The 24,113-nt window shown below is 41.8% G+C and overlaps 1 protein-coding gene across 4 annotated transcripts in view; it reads right to left on the bottom strand.

Annotated features, from left to right (window-relative positions):
* ATP13A3 (ATPase 13A3) overlaps positions 1–24,113 on the bottom strand; it is a 132,580-nt gene that overhangs the window by 82,103 nt on the left and 26,364 nt on the right. The window contains exon 1 of one of the 4 annotated variants that reach the window (XM_084639269.1): positions 19,563–19,663. The exons of 2 other annotated variants lie outside the window; for them this stretch is intronic. In XM_084639269.1, the coding sequence (XP_084495395.1) occupies positions 19,563–19,639 (77 nt within the window). In that variant the 5' untranslated portion in view covers positions 19,640–19,663. Of the gene's footprint in view, positions 1–19,562; positions 19,664–24,113 lie in introns of those variants that run through there. One more of the 4 variants, XM_084639270.1, reaches the window with a different exon arrangement.

Below are 24,113 nucleotides of genomic sequence, written 5' to 3'. Positions count from 1 at the left end.
CTGTGCTTGCTGGAAGTGCACTTTTCATAGAACATATAGAAGTCAAGTTACTATCCGATGAAGTGAGCTGTAGCTCACGAAAGCTTATGCTCAAATAAATTTGTTAGTCTCTAAGATACCACAAATACTCCTTTTCTTTATGCAAATACAGACTAACACGGCTGCTACTCTGAAACCTGTCAATAGATTCTAAAGGAACACCAAAAGGCAGGGGTATTAACTTATGTTCGTGGCTGAATGCATGTAATAACAGACGACCTATTTAAACCTAAAAATAAAACAATAGGTGGCTATCACACACAGGCAGAGCACAAAACAACAAGAATACTGGTCAGCAAGAAAAGCGGGGGGGGGGGTGTCACAGAACACCACCTGTCTAATTATCGTTAAGAGAGACAAGGTAGGTGAGGTCATATCTTTTATGGGACCAACTTCTGTTGGTGAAAGAGAGAAGTTTTTGAGCATAAACATAGCTATTTCTTTAGATCTGAGAAAGGTAATTGGAAAATAGCCAGGGGTTGGATTTGGGATGGAAGTGGAGCTCAATACAAGTTGGATTTGGGATGGAAGTCACAGCTAAATGCAAGGTGGAACAAATAAGAACTTAACACATGTTGCAAGAGGCCATTCAAGATGAAGTTGGCAGATAACATCTCTAAGTCATAGGACAAAGAAGGGTTAGTATGTTACAGATTGTTGTAAACCTAAAATAACTATCAAAAAACCCTGATAACAGCCATGCAACACAAAAACATAAAGTGGAACCAACTACAACAACTCCACAACCTACAGTACAGTATCTCCAGGAGAAACCATGACATTGGGACTCAGCACATGGACATTACATGGCACTTCAACATCATCAGCTTACCAAGATTACCCCTCAGCAGAGCTGAACTACCTGTTCTCTCAAACAAACAGTACTTCTGCCCCACCACAGAACCGGATAGCATACTAATATGTGGAGAACTAGAAGAATTCTTTCACTGACTCCACCTCAAAGAATTCCTTCACAACAAAGACACTACCACCCACAACCACCATGTCCCTATGAACAGTCATAAGAAAAAAGAACCACCTGACTGGACACCCTACAGCAGACGAAACCATACGCTTGATCATTACATCGATTGCTTCAGGGGGGGAAAAAACCAACTGTGAAATCCTTAAATATCACAGCTGCCACAATCGCTCCATTCCCTAGCGGACAGCTATGCAGTCCTAGACATCCAACCACCACTTAGCCCTGGTCTACACTATGAGTTAAAACGGATTTAGCAGCGTTAGATTGGTTTAGCCCTGCACCTGTCCACACTACGAAGCCATTTTTTCCCCAACTTTAATGGCCCTTAAAACCGGTTTCTGTACTCCTCCCTGACGAGTGGATTAGTGCTGAAATCGACCTTGCTGGGTCCAATTTGGGATAGTGTGAACGCAATTCAATGGTATTGGCCTCCAGGAGCTATCCCAGACTGCTCCATTGTGACCACTCTGGACAGCACTCTCAACTTAGATGCACTGGCCAGGTAGACAAGAAAAGCCCCGCGACCTTTTGAATTTCATTTCCTGGTTGGCCAGCGTGGCAAGCTGATCAGCACATGTGACCATGCAGAGCTCTTCAGCACAGATGACCATGCAGTCCCAAAATCGCAAAAGAGCTCCAGCATGGACCGAACGGGAGGTACTGGATCTGATCGCTGTATGGGGAGACGAATCCGTGCTATCAGAATTCCGTTCGAAAAGACAAAATGCCAAAATATTTGAAAAAATCTCCAAGGGCATGAAGGACAGAGGCTATAACAGGGACGCGCAGCAGTGCCACATGAAACTTAAGGAGCTCAGGCAAGCCTACCAAAAAACCAAAGAGGCAAACAGCCACTCCAGGTCAGAGCCCCAGACATGCCGCTTCTATGATGAGCTGCATGCCATTCTAGGGGGTGCCCCTACAACTACCCCAGCCCTGTGTGTGGACTCTGTCAATGGACTCTCACACAACAGGGATGTGGATTTTGGGGACGAGGAAGATGAGGAGGAGGTTGAAGCACAGCAAGCAAGCGGAGAAACCATTTTCCCCGACAGCCAGGACCTGTTTTTCACCCTGGATCTAGTACCCTCCCAACCCACCGAAGGCGGGCTCCCGGACCTAGAAGGTGGGGAAGGTACCTCTGGTGAGTGTACCTTTGTAAATATAATACACGGTTTAAAAACAAGCGTGTTTAATGATTAATTTGCCCTGAAGACTTGGGATGTATTCGCAGCCAGTACAGCTACTGGAAAAGTCTGTTAACATGTATGGGGATGGAGCGGAAATCCTCCAGGGACATCTCAATGAAGCTCTCCTGGATGTACTCCCAAAGCCTTTGCAAAAGGTTTCTGGGGAGGGCAGCCTTATTCCGTCCTCCATGGTAGGACACTTTACCACGGCAAGCCAGCAGCACGTAGTCTGGAATTATTGCGTAACAAAGCATGGCAGCGTATGGTCCCGGTGTTTGCTGGCATTCAAGCAACATCCATTCTTTACCTCTCTGTGTTATCCTCAGGAGAGTGATATCATTCATGGTCACCTGGTTGAAAAGGGGGAATATTATTAAGGGAACATTCACAGGTGGCCATTTAGGTCATTCTCTTCTTTAAGTTTTGTCTAATGGAGATTCAGTCCTGCCTGGAATATTGGCACTATGCTCTCAAATGAACTTACACAGAAAAATGAGATAAGACAAAAACATTATATTACCCCTGAGTGAAAAATTTCCATAAAATAATTACTTCCATATCAATCTCTCAGTCCTCATCCTCAAAGGAAACCTGCACAACACCTGCAAAAGTCAAGCCTGGGAGCTTCAATTCATAACCCTGCTAGATGACAAAACCATGGACTCAATAAAGACACTGGATTTATGGCTCACTACAACTATCTAAAACCCACTAACCTTCCCTTGTCCTACAACTGTGGAGGCGTTAACTGCCCACTGCACCTTGAATGGTCTCTTACAACATGCATTAACTCCTTATTTGTTCCACCTTGTATTTAGCTGTGACATTCTGAGGCCAGGTCTACACTATAAACTTGCACTGGTATAATTACATTGCTCATACGTGTGAAAAAGCCACACCCCCGAACCACACAGTTATACCAACCTAATCCCCCGGGTAGACAGTGCTATGTTGACTGGAGGGCTTCTCCCTTTGACATAGCTACTGCCTCTCGCAGCAATGGATAACCTATGTCGATGGAAGAAGCTCTCCTGTTGGCATAGTAGCGTCTTCCCTAACACTCTGCTGCTGCTGCATCACTGCAGCCGTTTAAGTGTAGATCTTCCCTGAGTACCTTTCCCAGACCTGAAGAAGAGCTCTGTGTAAACTCAAAAGCTTGTCTCTTTCATGAACAGCAGCTGGTCCAATAAAAGATATTACCTCATCCACCTCGTCTCTCTGATATCCTGAGACCAACATAGCTACAACAATGCTGCAAATAACTATAGTCAAGTTTTTTTTGTAAGCGTAATGTCAAAGACGTTAAGGAGATACTTTTTAGTAGAGGGCTTTGTGAATGTTTACGGGAAATCTCTCCCGTGAACAGCAGGTGGCATGAGAGACAGCATGAAGATGCCTGTCTGAAAATTCAACAAATGGGTGATTTAGGCTGGCATCGATGTCAGAGCAGAAGCAGGGGTTGATGTCTTGCTAACTTATAGAAGATGAGAGGTGGGATGGGGATAGGACATGAAGGGCCTATGCACATAAATGACTCAAGAGGAGAAGCAAATGCCAGTGGAAAGACGCAAAGGGGAGGTGATCTGGTCAAAGCAATGAGAGAGGAAACTTATTTGCATCGGCACTTTGAATGCCTATAAATGAGGTAATGACTGGATTTGTCAAGATTGAACATAAGGATGTTGCAGTTATCAAGACATGAAATGAAGGCATGAATGAGAGATTTAGCTTTGCAGGCAGTGAGAGAAAACTAGACTTTAGAGATACACTGGACACTCACTAGAACACACGTCTACATAGTGCAAATTCGCATACAACGCAGTCACGGCCATGAATCCCAAATTTAATTACTTTAATTGGAATTCATTTTAATGAGGTCCCCGCGTTAATGTGGTACCGCGCATGGATCCCAAATCCTGCATTTTAGCAAGGGTCCGGTGTATTATGCAGAAAGCAGCTGCAAAATTTAAACAAGGCCTGGGTGTGAGGATTTAGAGATAAGGCAGAGTAGAATATAACAACCACATTACGGGCCTATAAGTCAGGGAGAACAGTGATGTTGTCTATGGTGACTGAGAATGGAGGGAGAGAGGGAGGGAGGACATGTGGGAGGGAAAGATTAAGAGCTCTTGTTTCGGGCAGGTTGAACTTTAACTGATGTCTGGACATCCACGAGGAGATGTCAGAAAAATAGACCAACAACTTAGTTTGGATTGAAGGAGACAGGTCCATAATGGAGTCATCAGTATAGAGTTCATAGCTGAAGCTGTGTTTTCAAATGGGATCACTGAATGTGATTTGGATCTCTTTCTAAACGTGGGGAGGGGGGTGATTTAAGGTGTTTATGTGGCCTCCATTACTGAAGTATCAGAGCACCTCAATCTTTAATATATTTATCCTCACAATACTCTTGTTCAGTATGGTAATATTATCATCTCCATTTACAGATAGAGAACTGAGGCACAGAGAGACTAACTGACTTATCCCAAGTTACACAGGAAGACTGTGGTGGAGCAGAGAATTGAACCAGAGTCCCAAGGCCGAGATCAGTGCCCTAACCACTGGTCCATCCTTGCCTTTGGATCCAAATGGATTCAATAGGATGTTGGTATCCTGAAGGTTTTTAAAAGTCTTCTGAATTCAGTAAAACATGGGGGAGGAAAGCAATGACATGATAGTGTATTCCAGCTGTTGGAGAACTGGCACATTTCTTGGCTGCAGAGGTCGAAAGCTAAAGAATTACTCCTAGACTTAATGAACATAAAGAACAGGATGGTTCTGAATAAAACAAACTGATGGGTGTCCAGGTGTTGAAAGCAACACTCCTCAAGAGCCAAGGACATGAAGTCATTAAAAGTCTTGCAGATTTCTAGTAAGTGATAGTATTCTAGAGACTGGACAGGCTCCAAATATTGAGGACTGAATATGTTTCTCGAGGTGTAATACAAAAAGTAGAGATGTTCTTGAGTTTTGTAGGAATTTCAGACATGGTTCTGACTACTTTCCTGCAAAATATGTAACCTACCACCAGCTACCAAATGCTACAAACAGCCATTACGAGATTTTATTCCTGTTTAGGTCCCATAAGATTACTGCAAATATCTGAGGACAGTTTTAGCAAACTAAGTACATTATATAAAAACATATAATGAAAGACCTACTGAGAGACAGAAAAAATTTGGACCTGCAGCAAAATGGATGCATATGCAAAAAACTAATGCATATGCAAAAAACTAATTAGTGCTCAGTTCCTATGCCACGATGGCTGTTCAAACTTTTGTGAAATTCAAAATTGCAAATGGATGTCAAGTTCAAAGTAAAGGCAGTCATGAGCATCCAAAGATGGCACCTTTGGCATAACGGGTTGACTGTGGTAAAAGGTCTTCTGGAAGTGCCACATTCAAGTTCTTAAAAGAGATCAAAATGCTAGGCTGCATCTGAAAAGGCGGTAAAGCTGCTGAACCAAATCTGTGGTTCTGTAACTTCATGGGGGCTGGGATGGAGGGTGGGAGCTAGCAAAGGAAAGTTGCCATTAAATCTTAAAGGAGGGAAAGACTATTCCGCACAACATTTCTCAGAAACCGGTTTTCGCAATCACTATATCATGGTCGTGGCGTAAAATGCAGCATGAGAGTGCTTGCACACCCCACGGAAAATGGCTTTAGAAGCAGGTTCTGCCACTCACACCAGTGGCAATCCCACAAACGGGAGCATAGAGCCCCTTGAAGGACACCTGGTACAACACTTGAGTTGGGATGAGAGGGAGTTGGGAAGACAACATGAAAGTAAATTATACTAAAAGGTACTTCATGAGAAGTTTTGAGTGTTAAAAGTGTGTCTAACTTAAGTAAGGTTTTCTTCATATTTCCAATACTAGAATGTTATAGTTAACTTTATAAATTAAGCACCTCCTATCAATGTGGTGTAGAATTAAAAAAATAAAATGTATTTTCATGTTAAAATAAAATGAGTCCATCTAAACATTTAAGCAAAATCAATTAGGTGCTTAAAGAAGTGAGAGCTTGACAGTATTTATACAGAGCCACCAGTGTGGACACTAAAATACAGGTATGGAATAAAACAGACAGTGATCCTTTAATACTTCAAAGCACCTCTGACACCAGAGCAGAAAACCCATTCGTGAAATCCCTTATAGGCCACAGTGGCCTATTCATAGAATCATAGACTTTAAGGTCAGAAGGGACCATTATGATCATCTAGTCTGACCTCCTGCACAACGCAGGCCACGGAATCTCACCCACCAACTCCTGTAACAAACCCTTAACTTATGTCTGAGCTACTGCAATCCTCAAATCATGGTTTAAAGACTTCAAAGTGCAGAGAATCGTCCAGCAAGTGATCCGTGCCCCACACTGCAGAGGAAGGCGAAAAACCCCCAGGGCCTCTGCCAATCTGTGCTGGGGGAAAATTCCTTCCCGACCCCAAATATGGTGATCAGCTAAACCCTGAACATGTGGGCAAGACTCACCAGCCAGACACCCAAGAAAGAATTCTCTGTAGTAACTCAGATCCCACCCCATCTAACATCCCATCACAGGCCACTGGGCATATCTATCGCTAATAGTCAAAGATCAATTAATTGCCAAAATTAGGCTACCCCATCATATCATCTCCTCCATAAACTTATCAAGCTTTGTCTTTAAGCCAGACATGTCTTTTACCCCCACTGCTTCCCTTGGAAGGCTGTTCCAGAACTTCACTCCTCTGATGGTTAGAAACCTTCGTCTAATTTCAAGTCTAAACTGTCTGATGGCCAGTTTAGATCCATTTGTTCTTGTGTCCACATTGGTGCTGATCTTAAATAATAATTCTTCCTTTGTGGTATTTATCCCTCTGTTATATTTATAGAATGCAGTCATATCTCCTCTGAGCCTTCTTTTAGTTAGGCTAAACAAGCCAAGCTCTTTGAGTCTCCTTTCATAAGACAGGCTTTCCATTCCTCGGATCATCCTAGCAGCTCTTCTCTGTACTTGTTCCAGTTTGAATTCATCCTTCTTAAACATGGGAGACCAGAACTGCACATAATATTCCAGATGAGGTCTCACCAGTGCCTTGTAGAACGGTACTAACACCTCCTTATCTCTACTGGAAATACCTTGCCTGATGCATCCCAAGACCTCATTAGCTTTTTTCACGGCCACATCACATTGGCGGCTCATTGTCATCCTGTGATCAACCAATACTCCGAGGTCCTTCTCCTCCTCTGTTACTTCCAAGAAATGCATCCCCAGTTTATAACAGAAATTGTTATTAATCCCTAAATGCATGACCTTGCACTTTTCACTATTAAATTTCGTCCTATTACTATTACTCCAGTTTACAAGGTCATCCAGATCTTCCTGCATAATATCCCAGTCCTTCTCTGTATTGGCAATACCTCCCAGCTTTGTGTCATCCAGGAGTTAGGATTCACGATGTGACGGAGAGACTGCTGAGACTCATCAAGCCCTCAGATCGCTACCGCTTCTTGCTTCTCCACGTGGGCACCAATGATACTGCCAAGAATGACCGTGAGCGGATCACTGTGGACTACGTGGCTCTGGGAAGAAGGATAAAGGAGTTTGAGGTGCAAGTGGTGTTTTCGTCCATCCTCCCCGGAGAAGGAAAAGGCCTGGGTAGAGACCGTTGAATTGTGAAAGTCAACGAATGGCTACACAGGTGGTGTCAGAGAGAAGGCTTTGGATTCTTTGACCATGGGATGGTGTTCCAAGAAGGAGGAGTGCTAGGCAGAGACAGGCTCCACCTGACAGGCATGAGCAGGAGAACGCGAAAGGGGAGGGCTCCTGTCTCATACAAAAAAAGCAGGACAAACAGCAAGTTATCTCAAGTGCCTATACAAAAATGCAAGAAGCCTGGGAAACAAGCAGGGAGAACTGGAAGTCCTGGCACAGTCAAGGAATTATGATGTGATTGGAATAACGGAGACTTGGTGGGATAACTCACACGACTGGAGTACTGTCATGGATGGATATAAACTGTTCAGGAAGGACAGGCAGGGCAGAAAAGGAGGGGGAGTTGCACTGTATGTAAGGGAGCAGTATGACTGCTCAGAGCTCTGGTATGAAACTGCAGAAAAACCTGAGTGTCTCTGGATTAAGTTTAGAAGCGTGAGCAATAAGGGTGATATTGCGGTGGAAGTCTGCTATAGACCACCGGATCAGGGGGATGAGGTGGACGAGGCTTTCTTCCAGCAACTAACGGAAGTTACTAGATCGCAGGCTCTGGTTCTCATAGGGAACTTCAATCACCCTGATATCTGCTGGGAGAGCAATACAGCGGTGCACAGACAATCCAGGAAGTTTTTGGAAAGGGTAGGGGACAATTTCCTGGTGCAAGTGCTGGAGGAACCAACTAGGGGCAGAACTCTTCTTGACCTGCTGCTCACAAACCGGGAAGAATTAGTAGGGGAAGCAAAAGTGGATGGGAACCTGGGAGGCAGTGACCATGAGATGGTCCAGTTCAGGATCTTGACACATGGAAAAAAGGAGAGCAGCAGAATACAGACCCTGGACTTCAGAAAAGCAGACTTTGACAACCTCAGGGAACTGATGGGCAAGATCCCCTGGGAGAATAACATGAGGGGGAAAGGAGTCCAGGACAGCTGGCTGTATGTTAAAGAATCCTTTTTGAGGTTACAGGGACAAACCATTCCGATGTGTAGAAAGAATAGTAACTATGGCAGGCGACCAGCTTGGCTTAATAGTGAAATCCTTGCGGATCTTAAACACAAAAAAGAACCCTACAAGAAGTGGAAGATTGGACAAATGACCAGGGAAGAGTATAAAAATATTGCTCGGGCATGCAGGAGTGAAATCAGGAAGACCAAATCATACCTGGAGTTGCAGCTAGCAAGAGATGTTAAGAGTAACAAGAAGGGTATCTTCAGGTATGTTAGCAACAAGAAGAAAGTCAAGGAAAGTGTGGGCCCCTTACTGAATGAGGGAGGTAACCTAGTGACAGAGGATGTGGAAAAAGCTAATGTACTCAATGCTTTTTTTGCCTCTGTCTTCAAGAACAAGGTCAGCTCCCAGACTGCTGCACTGGGCAGCACAGCATGGGAAGCAGATGACCAGCCCTCTGTGAAGAAAGAAGTGGTTCGGCACTATTTAGAAAAGCTGGACGAGCACAAGTCCATGGGGCCGGATGCGCTGCATGCAAGAGTGCTAAAAGAGTTGGTGGATGTGATTGCAGAGCCATTGGCCATTATCTTGGAAAACTCATGGAGATCGGGGGAGGTCCCGGACCACTGGAAAAAGGCTAATGTAGTGCCAATCTTTAAAAAAGGGAAGGAGGAGGATCCTGGGAACTACAGGCCAGTCAGCCTCACCTCAGTCCCCGGAAAAATCATGGAGCAGGTCCTCAAGGAATCAATTCTGAAGCACTTAGAGGAGAGGAAAGTGATCAGGAACAGTCAGCATGGATTCACCAAGGGCAAGTCATGCCTGACTAATCTAATTGCCTTCTATGACGAGATAACTGGCTCCGTGGATGAAGGGAAAGCAGTGGACGTGTAGTTCCTTGACTTTAGCAAAGCTTTTGACATGGTCTCCCACAGTATTCTTGCCAGTAAGTTAAAGAAGTATGGGCTGGATGAATGGACGATAAGGTGGATAGAAAGCTGGCTAGATTGTCGGGCTCAATGGGTAGTGATCAATGGCTCCATGTCTAGCTGGCAGCCGGTATCAAGTGGAGTGCCCCAAGGGTCGGTCCTGGGGCCGGTTTTGTTCAATATCTTCATTAATGATCTGGAGGATGGTGTGGATTGCACTCTAAGCAAATTTGCAGATGACACTAAACTGGGAGGAGAGGTAGATACGCTGGAGGGTAGGGATAGGATACGGAGGGCCCTAGACAAATTAGAGGATTGGGCCAAAAGAAATCTGTTGAGGTTCAACAAGGACAAGTGCAGAGTCCTGCACTTAGGACGGAAGAATCCCATGCACTGCTACAGACTAGGGACCGAATGGCTAGGCAACCGTTCTACAGAAAAGGACCTAAGGGTTACAGTGGACGAGAAGCTGGATATGAGTCAACAGTGTGCCCTTGTTGCCAAGAAGGCCAATGGTATTTTGGGATGTATAAGTAGGGGCACTGTCAGCAGATCGAGGGACATGATCGTTCCCCTCTATTCGACACTGGTGAGGCCTCATCTGGAGTACTGTGTCCCACACTACAAGAAGGATGTGGAAAAATTGGAAAACGTCCAGCAGAGGGCAACAAAAATGATTAGGGGACTGGAACACATGACTTAGGAGGAGAGGCTGAGGGAACTGGGATTGTTTAGTCTGCAGAAGAGAAGAATGAGGGGGGATTTGATAGCAGCCTTCAGCTACCTGAAGGGGGGTTCAAAGGGGATGGAGTTCGGCTGTTCTCAGTGGTAGATGACAGAACGAGGAGTAATGGTCTCTAGTTGCAGTGGGGGAGGTTTAGGTTGGATATTAGGAAAAACTTTTTCACTAGGAGGGTGGTGAAACACTGGAATGCGTTACCTAGGGAGGTGGTGGAATCTCCTTCCTTAGAAGTTTTTAAGGTCAGGCTTGACAAAGCCCTGGCTGGGATGATTTAATTGGGGATTGGTCCTGCTTTGAGCAGGGGGTTGGACTAGATGACTTCCTGAGGTCCCTTCCAACCCTGATATTCTGTGATCCGCAAACTTTATTAGCACATTTCCGCTTTTTGTGCCATGGTCAGTAATAAAAAGATTAAATAAGATTGGTCCCAAAACCGATCCCTGAGGAACTCCACTAGTAACCTCCTTCCAGCCTGACGGTTCACCTTTCAGTGTAACCCTCTGTAGTCTCCCCTTTATCCAGTTCCTTATCCACATTTCAATTTTCATATTGATCCCCATCTTTTTCAATTTAGCTAATAATTCTCCATGTGGAACCCTAACAAATGCCTTCCTGAAATCGAGGTAAATTAGATCCACTGCGTTTCCTTTGTCTAAAAAAACTGTTACCTTCTCAAAGAAGGAGATCAGGTTGATTTGACACGATCTACCTTTTGTAAAACCATGTTGTATTTTGTCCCATTTACCATTGACTTCAATGTCCTTAACTTCTTTCTCCTTCAAAATTTTTTCCAAGACCTTGCATATTACAGATGTCAAACTAGATAAATTTTTTTTTCCTTTCTTAAAAATAGCAACTATGTTAGCAATTCTCCAGTCATACGGTACAACCCCTGAGTTTACAGATTCTTTAAAAATTCTTGCTAATGGGCTTGCAATTTCATGTGCCAATTTCTTTAATATTCTCGGATGAAGATTATCTGGCCCCCCGATTTAGTCCCATTAAGCTGTTTGAATTTCGCTTCTACCTTGGATATGGTAATATCTACCTCCTTATCCTCATTCCCATTTGTCATGCTACCATTATCCCTAAGATCCTCATTAGCCTTATTAAAGACTGAGGTAAAGTGTTTGTTTAGATATTGAGCCATGCCTAGATTATCCTTAACCTCCACTCCATCCTCAGTGTTTAGCGGTCCCACTTCTTTGTTTTCTTCTTATTTATATGGCTCTGGAACCTTTTACTATTGCTTTTAATTTCCTTTGCAAGGTCCAACTCTACATGGCTTTTGGCCTTTCTCACTTTATCCCTACATGTTCTGACCTCAGTATGGTAGCTTTCCTTGCTAATCCCTCCCATCTTCCACTCCTTGTAGGCTTTCTGCTTTTTCTTAATCACCTCTCTAAGATGCTTGCTCATCCAGCTTGGTCTACAACTCCTGCCTATGAATTTTTTCCCCTTTCTTGGGATGCAGGCTTCTGATAGTTTCTGCAACTTTGACTTGAAGTAATTTCAGGCCGCCTCCACCTTTAGAGCCACAAGTTTTTCAGTCCAATCTACTTCCCTAACTAATTTCCTTAATTTTTTAAAGTTAGCCTTTTTGAAATCAAAAACCCAAGTCACAGTTCTATTTTTGTTTATCCTTCCATTTAGTTTGAACTGAATTAGCTCATGATCGGTCGAACCAAGGTAGTCCCCTATAACCATTTATTCTATGAGGTCCTCACTGCTCACCACAACCAAATCTAAAATGGCATCCCCTCTTGTCGGTTCAGCAACTACTTGGTGAAGGAATCCATCAGCCATCTTATCCAGGAAAATCTGAACCCAATTATTATTACTAGCACTTGTCCACCAGTCTATATCTGGGAAGTTAAAGTCTCCCATGATCACACAATTCCCATAAGTAAAACATTAAAGAGGTCTCTACCCATATCCAGATCGGATCCCGGCCGTCTATAGCACACCCCAAGCACTATCAAAGGGGAGGCTCTAGTAGTTTTCTTCCCCAATGTGATTTTTGCCAAGACAGACTCTGTCTTATCCATTCCATCACTTCTTATTTCTTTAGTCTACCTCATCATTGATATATAGTGCTACTCCACCACCTTTGCCTTTATTTCTATCTTTCCTAAGCAGCACATCCCCTTCAATACCTGTACTCCAGTCGTGACGACTATTCCACCCTGCTTCTGTTATCCCTAGAATATCTGGTTTCACTTCCTGCACCAGTAGCTCTAGTTCCTCTATTTCGTTACCTAGGTTCCTCGCATTAGTGTACAAACATCTTAATTTTTGCTGTTTGGCCTCGCTCACATTCTTTGGCCTCGCTCACATTTGGCCTCGCTCACCCGATTAGGCACGGTCATTCTATATCCAATATTACCTATTAGACTGGTATGTACACTGCCCTTCCACCTTATGTCCATTCTCCTACCCATGGCTGTATCCTTTCTTACTTCGTTTTCTTCCCTCTCAAAGAGAAAATCTGGTGTGGAGATTACCTGGACATCTCCCAACCATCTCCATCGAATTCCTAGTTTAAAGCTCTCTTGATCAGTTGTGCCATCCTCCATCCTAGAAGTCTATTTCCCTCCTTACTCAAGTGAAGTCCATCCCGAAAGAACAGTCCTCTGTCCATGAATGCTTCCCAGTGGCCATACATCCCAAAGCCCTCCTTATAGCACCACTGCCTGAGCCATCTGTTGAGCATCATAATCTTGTCACACCTTTGTTGCCCTTCTCTAGGAACAGGCAGAATCCCACTGAAAATCACCTGAGCCTTGATTTCCGTAAGCATCTTCCCCAGCCTGGCATAGTCTCCCTTGATACGTTCCAGCGAGAATCTAGCTGAATCATTTGTTCCCACATGAAGGATAATCAATGGATTCTTTCCCGCTCCCGTTAGGATCCTCTTCAGCCTCAGGTCCTCATCCCGTATCTTAGCACTTGGCAGACAGCACACCCTCCTGTTCTCTGGATCAGCTCTTGTTACAGGCTTGTCTATTCTTCGCAGTAATGAATCCCCAACTACATAGACCTGCCTTTTCCTGGCAATGGTGCGATTCTCCAGTCTATCCCCTGTTCCATCTGGCCGCAAGTCCTCTTGATTCCTATTGTCCATTGCAATCCTCTGCAACCCATCCCCTATCCTCCTGGGGCTCATATTTGGTGTTATCATCTCCATTGACTATTGACCAAGAGAAGCATAAATTTAGATCCTAACCAAAGGAAAATAGGAATGGACAGTGCTAAAACAACGAACTAGTTTCTGTGGCTTGCAAACTTGCACATGGCATCTGGAATAAATATGTATCAGTTACTTCCTGACCTTTTCATTTTGCACAAGGCCAGCGGATCAAATATTTAGCTGGTACCAGCCTCAGCCAGAACAAGGCCTTTGTCATCATCCAATCAGGTCTCAGTAATATTGCCAGATCTGTGAGAGATTCCAAGATAGAAAAGTTAGCGTGTCACCCTTATTTACAACAGGACTGACAAAAACCAAACACAGGCACGAAGAGTATGAAGACCTCTTTCCACCCTGGCTACCGGAGTACTTCTCCACAGTAACAAGAGGGTCTGCACTGCACCTCTGACTTCCTTCACTACCAAACAAGATACACTCACTATGCATGCATGTCTCATGTGGCCAAGCGTCCCAGATAGCACACAACACAGCTTTATTTAATGTATTTGATAAAGGCATTTCACTTAAGGACATTGTCATCGCACATGCAGTTTCTAGCAGCAGCAAAAACATCATCCATTTAGGTATAGTGAAATGTTTAATACAATGCCACAGTCTTTAGAAAAGTCTATTTATAAGAACGTAAGAATGGCCATACTGGGTCAGATCAATGATCCATCTTGCCCAGTATCCTGTCTTCCAACAGCAGCTGGTGCAGATGCTTCAGAGGAAATGAACAAAACAGGGCCAATTACTGAGTGATCCATCCCCTGTTGTCCAGTCCCAGCTTCTTGCAGTCAAAGGTTTAGGGACGCCCAGAGCATGGGGTTGCATCCCTGTCCATCTTGGCTAACAGCCATTGATGGACCTATCCTCCATGAACTTTCCTAATTCTTTTTTTAACCCACTTATACCTTTGGCCTTGCAGCCCATAGAGCTAACTTAGTATTTTATTTAACAGTAATGCAAGATATCTACAGGCCTATATCCTGTAACACATTAACTTAAGCAGTTAGTAAAAGGCTTTGAGGCCGATGAACTTTAGCATAAATACCTGGCCCAAGAGTCACTCTGAGTTTTGGGGAACTGGGAACATTGTGCTTTGGGGGGCTCGAGGCAGCAGTCTGTACAAAATGATATCAGGTAACTGCAGAAACACTGAACGGATACAAGGCCTGGATATTTTAGGACAGAAAGGTTGACAGATGCTTAACCACGAACTTGCCTTAGGAATGATTTGATTTGTACAATAATAGGTTAAGATCATTAATATACTAACCAATAGGACAAGGACACCCCAACATTATTAGGATGAGGAAGTTAGATATGGACAAAGGAGGCTAGGCATTTCTATGAATATTCATAACAGCCCCTAGTCCCGGTAATAGGTCAGACCACCATTAAATGGGAGATTTGGACCATAAGATTCATTTGGCATGCCAGGGACATAGCAGGACCTTCGTCTCTTACCACCAGATCCCCAAGAAAGGGTGTGAACATATGTAAGTAATTATAACAAGATACTACCTTAACTCTACACTACTGCTATCTTTTTATGTGGTTTGGATGGAACATTTGAGTCTTTACTAATTGTACTAATAAAATTGCAAAGTTTTGCTTTGTCCTCAGTGTGAGTGTCTCCATTGTGCACATGAGGGTTCCCAACCAGACACTGAACCTGATAACCTTGATTCTGGGCCTAGAACCCTACAGTCCCCAGCTCTTTAATGAGTAATTAACTGGAAATCAATAATAATCAATAACCACTACAGAATCAGGCAACAGCCTTCACAACATCCCCTGGCAAAAAGTTCCATGCTCTGACTGTGCAGTGTGTGAAATAGCACTTCTTTAAGTTTGTTTTAAAGTTGCTGCCTATTAATTTCATCAGGTGACCCCTAGTTCTTATGTTATGTGGAATAAATAACACTTCCTTATTCACTTTCTCTACATTATTCACGATTTTTTTAGACCTCTATCATATCCCCCCGCCCGAGTCATCTCTTTTCTAAGCTGAATAGTCCCAGTCCTTTTAAGTTCTCCTCCACTGGAAGCTGTTCCATACCCATCATCATTTTTGTTGCTCTTCTCTGTACTTTTTCCAATTCTAATATGTCTTTTTGGCGACGGGGTGACCAAAACTGCACACAGTATTCCAGGTGTGGGTGTACCATAGGTTTATATAGTGGCATTATGGTATTTTCTATCTTATCATCTATCCCTTTCCTAATGGTTCCTAACATTCTGTTCGCTATTTTGACTTCTGAGGCACGTTGAGCAGACATTTCAGAGAACTATCCATGATGACTCCAAGATCTCCTTCTTGAGTGGTAACAGCTAAATTAGACCTCATCATTTTGGAAAACATAATCCCAACTATACATACAATGTGCAATACTTTGCATTTATCAACATTGCATTTCATCTGCCATTTTGTTGCCCACTCACCATTTTGAGAGAGCCCTTTCCAATGCTTTGCAGTCAGCTTTGGACTTATCTATCTTGAGTAATGTCGTATTGTCTGCAAATTTTGCCACCTCACTGTTTACCCCTTTTCCAGATCACTTATGAATATATTGAACAGCACTGGTCTCGGTACAGACCCATGGGCGACACCACTATTTACCTCTCTCCACTCTGAAAACTGACCATTTCTTTCTACCCTTTGTTTCCTATCTTTTAGCCAGTTACTGATCCACAAGAGGACCTTCCCTCTTATCCCATGACTGCTTAGTTTGCTTACGAGTATTCAGTGAAAGACCTTGTCAAAGGCTTTCTGAAAGCCCAAGTACATTATATCCACTGGATCACCCTTGGCCACATGCTTGTTGACATCCTCAAAGAATTCTAATAGATTGGTGACAAAAGCCATGTTGACTCTTCCCCAACATATCATGTTCATCTAGGGTATGATAATTCTGTTCTTTACTATAGTTTCAACCAATTTGCCTGGTACTGGAGTTAGGTTTATCAGCCAGTTATTGCCAGGTTCAACTCTGGAGCCCTTTTTAAAAATCGGCATTACATTAGCTACCCTCTAGGCATACGGTACAGAGGATGATTTAAGTGATAGCTAACATACCACAATTAGTAGTTCTGCAATTTCATATTTGAGTTCCCTCAGAACTTTTGGGTGAATACCATCTGGTCCTGGTAACTAACTACTGTTTAGTTTATCAACTGGTTCCAAAACCTCCTCTATTTACACCTCAATCCAGGACAGTTCCTCAGATTTGTCAATTAAAAAGAATGGCTCAGGTATGGGAATGTCCCTCAGAACCTCTGCAGTGAAAACCCATGCAATGAATTCATTCAGTGTCTCCACAATGGCCTTGTCTTTTTTGAGTGGTCCTTTACCACGTTGGTCATCCAGTGGCCCCACTGATTGTTTGATGGGCTTCCTACTTCTGATGTACATTAAAAAAAATAATTCCTGATTAGTAAAACACACAAACTGTTGCTCTTCACATTCTTTTTTGGCCTGCCTACTTATACTTGACTTGCTATTTTCCTCAGTAGGATCTGATTTCCAATTTTTAAAGGATGTCTTTTTGCCTCTAACTTCCTCCTTTATTCTGTTGTTTAGCCATGGTGGCATTTTTTTGGTCCTCTTACTGTTTTGTTTTGTATTTGGGGTATACATTTAGTTTGTCTCTCTATTATGGTGTTTTTAAAATAATTTCCATGCAGCTTGTAGGCATTTCACTCTTGTGACTATTCTTTTTAATTTCTGTTGAAAAGAAAAGAAAAGAAAAGAAAAGAAAAGAAAAGAAAAGAAAAGAAAAGAAAACTTATCAGCAATTACTGCCTGATCCTGCAGCTGCTGCAGACACAGAATTCCAGTGGGCCTTCTACATACAGGACAGATGGAGAATTGGGTACATAAAACAAAACCTTTGTCAAGTTTTATTATTAAAAACTGTTGCACAATAGAATCATGGAAGAGGGTGAAAGGAAAAAACGTAAGGCCCGAAGACAGACTATGGAAACATTTGCAAACACAATCTTATGAAACTATATTGCAAAAGAACTATACAGCATCTTTTCCAAGTAAAAAGAAGCCTATTTTCCCTATTAACTGACTTTGAAATAGCTGGCAGAGCCTGCAGCTAAATTTAAAATCTTTTTTTTTTCCTTTTAAACTAAGGAGGCTTGATTATATGACAGTTGCACACAAACTCTGAACTGCACGTGGTAGGACTTCAATACCAAAAGATATTTTAAAAAGCATTCACTGAAACTTGGATTCCACATGCCCCTTCTCTTTGTAGCCACTCTCTTTTATGGGACCTGTCAATTTCCTCAAATCCCTTGCCTATGATGTCCGCAAAGGAAAAGCTGTTTCCAAAACCTCCCTCATGCCTTCTCCAAGCAGCACTCCTTTAGTACAAATGTCTAACCCAGAATTTTTGCTCTGACTTGAAGTAGAGTTGATCACCAATGCTCCAATGCTATTTCCATAGGGTCAGTATCAGTGGATGTCCACTATACTGTATGAGAAAAGTAAGTGTTCCTGGTTGGACGTTCAAGAAACTTCAGATCTAGGACTAGAGGTCATCTTCTCCTCACTTCCATTATATTCCTTATCACAAGAAGCTGAAATTCCTGTGATGTTTCATCTTCAGAAGATGCTCTTCTAGTGCCAAAAGGTGCAATGTCAGTCCAATATACCCTGTTATAAATTTAAATTAAATGCCTTTTTTTTTGTTTACGGTGCATTACAAAAAAGGTTGTTTTTAACATCTTGATTTTTGTCTCAAGTTCCAGAGAAAATAATTAAATTAAAATAAAGAGAGCAAATGGGACTCTTACAGAAAGACATTTCTAAACTGAGTAATACATCTTTACAGAAATTTAAGGCCCTGCCATTTATAATTCTGCAACATTTCTTCTGTAGATAGACACCCTTAAATATCATTCTTTATCTCCATAATGTAGAATAAATATTTGATAATGCATACAATTTGTAAGAACTATTCAAGTTCAGAATCTTCCAACTACATTTTGAAAGGAGTTGGGGTTATAATTTGTCACGGCAAACAAAGCTTAACGCTTTAGTCAACTAACCAACCCCTAACAATAAGAATGACATAAGAATTTAATGAATACATGGAAATTTCACAAGTACACCAGCTAAGTTTTAACAAAGCCCTCTACTCAATACCGATTTTATCACTTCCCATCTTGGGCTTTCTGTTATAATAATGCAGGCTTTTGTTTCTGTGCTTAGGCTTAAGGAAGACCATTGTATCCAACATATACTAAACCAAAACTGTGTTTATATTTGTAAAGTGTATTCTTTGTATAATTATACTTGTCTGTAGGCTGCAATAGAGATTTCAATGTTTATAGTAAAATACATGTCACAGTCAAGATAATTTTATGTCCTATGTTACATTCAAAACCATACACATCATAACTAAACAAAGTTCTATAATTAATGCTGTACTGAAAAACCCATTTCTAGTGTATCTGCCTGCGTATCTTCAGTTTCAAAAACTTTTACTGTTAACTATAACCGTACCTAACAACAACTTGCTAACGTTTGTTAGAAAAGTAACTTGGGAAAAACAAAAATAGTATTATCAACTGGGGAAGTATCTAATTATCACCTGTAGTTCTTGAACTCTCATATTTTTACTATTTTAAACTGCAGACAGTCACATATTAATGAAGATCTGTGGTTGAGAAATCCAACACTCAAAGCTAAAAATTCCTAAAGTTAGATTGTTCCCAAATGCTTAGACATATATAGAGATAGTATTTATTACTGAACCAACTTCTGCTTGCCAAAAACACTCTCTCACCAACTGAAGTTGGTCTGATAAAGATATTACCTCACTCACCTTGTCTCTCTAATATCCTGGGACCGACACAGCATAGACATATGTATTTCTATTCCTCTCTTCCCTATTAAATGCATTATTCTCCACCATCAGATGTGAAGTGTGGCAGAGTAAATGTCATGGGATCAAACGTTAAGAAATCACATTTAAATTCCAAAGGTTAACTACGTAGAAAAACAACAGTTTTTCCTTAAACGTTCCTGGGGCTGTCTAAAACCAACCACACGTACACACAAGGAAATCCCCCTCCTCCCCATTTTTTTAATCCGTGGAGCCCATGAGCACTGCTTGCTTTGACCCTGGATCTTATGAAAGTTTCTTGAATCATAACTGAACAGTTAAAAATTTTAATGGCTACCTTTGTTAAGTGACTAAATCAGCAGAGGGATGTCGAGTTTTATCCTCTCCTCTCATGCACATGTGAACTTGCCAACTTCATATGTTTATAGCTTTAAAACTACAGAACGTACCAATCTGATTTGTTTTAATGTTATAATTTTTACAAAACAAACCAAGTATTAAATTTTTAGCTTCAGCTTCATGAGTTATCCAACTTCAACATTACTGAAAGGCAATAAGAGACTATATTAAGAAATTGTAGCAATGGTATAGGCCCATTACTAAATGGAGATGGTAAAATTGTTCATAATGCAGAAAAAAGAAAAAAAAAGGCAGAAGTGTTCAATAAATATTTGTTCTGTATTTAGAAAGAAGCGGAACGATGATGTATTTTCCAGTCCATTAGTAACGGAGGAAGTTAGACTATATCTACTAGGGATAAAGATTTTTAAATCAGCAGCCCTGGATAACCTGCACCCAGGAATCCTAACAGAACTGGCATAGAACATAAGAATGGCCATACTGGGTCAGACCAAAGGTCCTATCAAGCCCAGCATCCTGTCCTCTGACAGTGGCCAATGACAGGTGCCCCAAAGGGAATGAACAGACAGGTTATCATCAAGTGATCCATGCTCTGTCACCCAATCCCAGATTCTGGCAAACAGAGGCTAGGGATACCATTCCTGCCCATCCTGGCTAATAGCCATTGATGGACCTACCTTCCATGAATCTATCCAGCTCCCTTTTGAACCCCATTATAGTACTGGCCTCACAACACCCTCTGGCAAGGAGTTCCAGAGGTTTACAGTTCATTGCATGAAAAAATACTTTCTTGTGTTTGTTTTAAACCTGCTACCTATTAATTTCATTTGGTGGCTCCTTGTTCTTGTATTATGAGAAGGAGTAAATAACACTTCCTTATTTACTTTCTCTATACCACTCATGATTTTATAGACCTTTATCATATCCCCCCTCAGTTGCCTGGCAGAGGAGATGTCTGTATCACTTACGAATATTTTTAATAAATCTTGGAATATCAGCGAAATTCTAGAAGACTGGAAGGGAGCTAATGTCACAATATTCTAAAAGGGCAAATAGGCTGACCCGGGAACTACAGGCCAGTTAGCTTGACATTAAGACAGGGCAAATTATAAAAGATTGTATAGGATTCAATTAATAACAAATGAAAGGATAGGAATATAATTAATGCCAGTCAACATCGTTTTACAGAAAACAGGTCATGTCAAGCCTACCTGAAAAACCTTGAAAGAGGGACCACAGTGAACAAACAGAACCTGAGCTCCCAATACCAGGTGGCAAAAAAGGCTAGTGTGATCGTTGGATGTATAAACAGGGAAGTAGTAAGTAGGAATATGGACAGGATTTTGCCTGTATATGCAGCATTGGTGAGACCGATACTAGAATGTTGGGTACAGTTCTAGTATCCACATTTTAAACAAAGTGTTAAAAAATTAGAGAGGGGGATAAGAAGAGTGACAAAAATGATGCAAGGGCTGGAGAAAATGTCTTACAGTGAGAGACTTAAAGAACTCGATCTGATTAGTTTATCAAAAAGAAGACTAAGAGGTGGCTTGATGACAGTATCTAAGAGCCTTCATGGGGAGAAAATACTAGGTACTGAAGAGTTCTTTAATCTAGCAGAAAAAGGTACAACAAAAAGCAATGGCTGGAAGCTGAAGCCAGACAAATTCAAACCGGAAATAAGCCATAAGAAGTTTTTAACTGCAAGGTTGATTAGCCACTGAGTGGTAGATTCTCCATCTCTGCCTTTCTGGAAGATCTGAATTAGCCAAACAAACACAAGTTACTGGGCTCAATACAGGGGTAACTGGGTGAAATGTAATGGCCTGTGATATACAGGGAGTCCTCGGATTTAGGATGCCCAATTTATGTCAGATGACACTTACGACACTTTTCAATTGACTGCCCGTTTCGCCCCCACGACGCTTTTTTCGCCCTTACGATGCTTGATTTGCATAAGTTCGCTTGAAATCACCTCCTAGTTGCGTTATACAGACTGCTCCCCGGGTTACTCAAGACCCAATTTATGCAAATCCGCACTTACGGAAAAAGTTCCGTAAGCTAGAAATAAGAGTTTTTTCGAGGGCGGGGGGGGTATACTTTTCCAACTTACGCAAAATTCGAGTTACGCAAGGCATTCCAGAACGGAACAATTGTGTAAATCGGGGAGCGTCTGTACTGGGAGGGAGCGGGAAGGGGTCACTTCTGATTGGCTTTGAGGCAGCAGGGAAGCTTTTTGCCGGGTAGGGTTGCCACTTGTTTTTGATTGGCTAAGCTCGGGGCCGAGAGCCAATCAGAAAGCTTGAACAGTGATTGGCTGAGGCTCAGCATGTGTGCAGCTTTCCCTGGCTTTCTGAGCAGCATATGTGAGTTTATATGTTTATCTGAATGCTGTTTACAAAATACAGTGTACAGTAAATACACTGATTTTGCAACATTAGTCATCTATAATTCATTTAGTTCAAAAATCTGGGTTACTGTGGTGAAAATAGTGTATCAAGCCTTAGTTCAGAAACCAATCCCCCCTTCATACCATTGATTCCTATTGGAAAAGCGGTTTCGACTTACAACGCAATTCTGAGGAACTGATTGTATTGTAAGTCCGAGGACTCCCTGTACAGAATGTCAGACTAAATGATCTTCTGGCCTTAAACGCTATGAATTTTTGAACCTATGAGATACTGAGACGTTCTCATGCCCATTCATCTCAGAGTCACCAACATACCATATGTGACAGTGATGCTTTTAGTTTTTGTATAAAATAATCTACTAGGAAATGAATTGCAGATAATGAGTTCATTTCTGCTTGCCACTGACCTAGTCCGGATTCACACCAATGATCTAGTGATGAAAAGTCTCCTTCCTAGATATCAAAACAAGCTCAAAGTACCAGCTGAACATCAGCCTGTGCTTTAATTCCCTATAGCCATACCACCTCATTTGCATGTCAAGCTAACCTACCGAGTATTTTAGCAAGACAAGGTGTGTGAGGTAATATCTTTTATTGGATTACAGCCTGTGGGTGAGACAAGCTTTCAAGCTACACAGAGCTCTTCCTCAGGTCCAGGAAAGGTACAGAGATGTCACAGCTAAATACAAGACGGAACAGACAACTTAGCATAAGTAGTTAACACATATTCTAAGGGACCACTCAAGGTGACAGTATTTTAGCATCTATTTGTATCTACAGGCTTCCATGGGAATGTACACATAAACTCCTGTTAAAAGCTATTTCTCTTATTTAAATATCGGTGCTCTCATGTGCAAGACAGCAATTAGACAAGGTGAGTGAGGCAATATGTTTTATTGAACCAACTTCTGCTGGTGAGAGACAAGCTTTGGAGTTCACACAGTTCTTCAGGCCAGAAGAAGAGCTCTGGGTAAACTCAAAAGCTCGTCTCTCTCACCAACAGAAGTTGGTCCAATAAAAGAGATGACCTCACCCACCTTGTCTCTAATATTCTGGGACCAACATGGCTACAACAACACTGCATACAAGAGAGCAACTGTCTTTTTGAAACAAGGCTCCCGAATATTTAGAAAGGCTGTTAATTTTCTAGCTTTAAAATTGTTTAAGTTACCCTACTGTAAAAGGATTTTAAAGAAAACATCACTATATAATATACTAAGTGTTGTACTTCCAAGGGAATGTTTAATTTAAAATTATCTTGATAAAACAAAAATTTTGGACCAACTAGTTGCAGATCAACAAGTGTCACAGCCACAAGAGGCCATTATTAAAAATAATCTAAAAATAACTCCTAGTTTCCAGAGAGAAGGGAATACTAAAAAGTCACACACACATATCCCCTACCCCTATAACTTTCCATAGGCGAGGGCAGGTGACATTTCCAAAGTAAACACCAAGTATAGAAACACTGTTATATGGTCTATGTCATCAGTATTAAGAATGTGAAGATTTACATCCCTCTTAATATCAACTAGGAGAGTCTTTCCAGAAAAAATGAAAAGTTGGCTGTCCTCACCTCTTTTTCTGAAACAAACACAAATATCTATTTACAAAACATATTCTGAAAATTCCAATAGTTATGCTATGAGACAAGGACCACTTGTAATGAATGTCACCAATTGCCTTGAATAAGTTGTGCTCACAACTGCATCCACTGTTGAGGCAACAAGAAGTTTAAGATGATATCTCTTCAGGGAGAT

This window comes from Lepidochelys olivacea (genome assembly GCF_965140295.1).
Source record: "Lepidochelys olivacea isolate rLepOli2 genome assembly, chromosome: 9".
In the NCBI taxonomy this organism is placed as follows: Eukaryota; Metazoa; Chordata; order Testudines; family Cheloniidae; genus Lepidochelys; species Lepidochelys olivacea.
The sequence above is the reverse complement of the archived record's forward strand: the minus strand, read 5'-3'. Positions and strand labels throughout refer to the sequence as shown.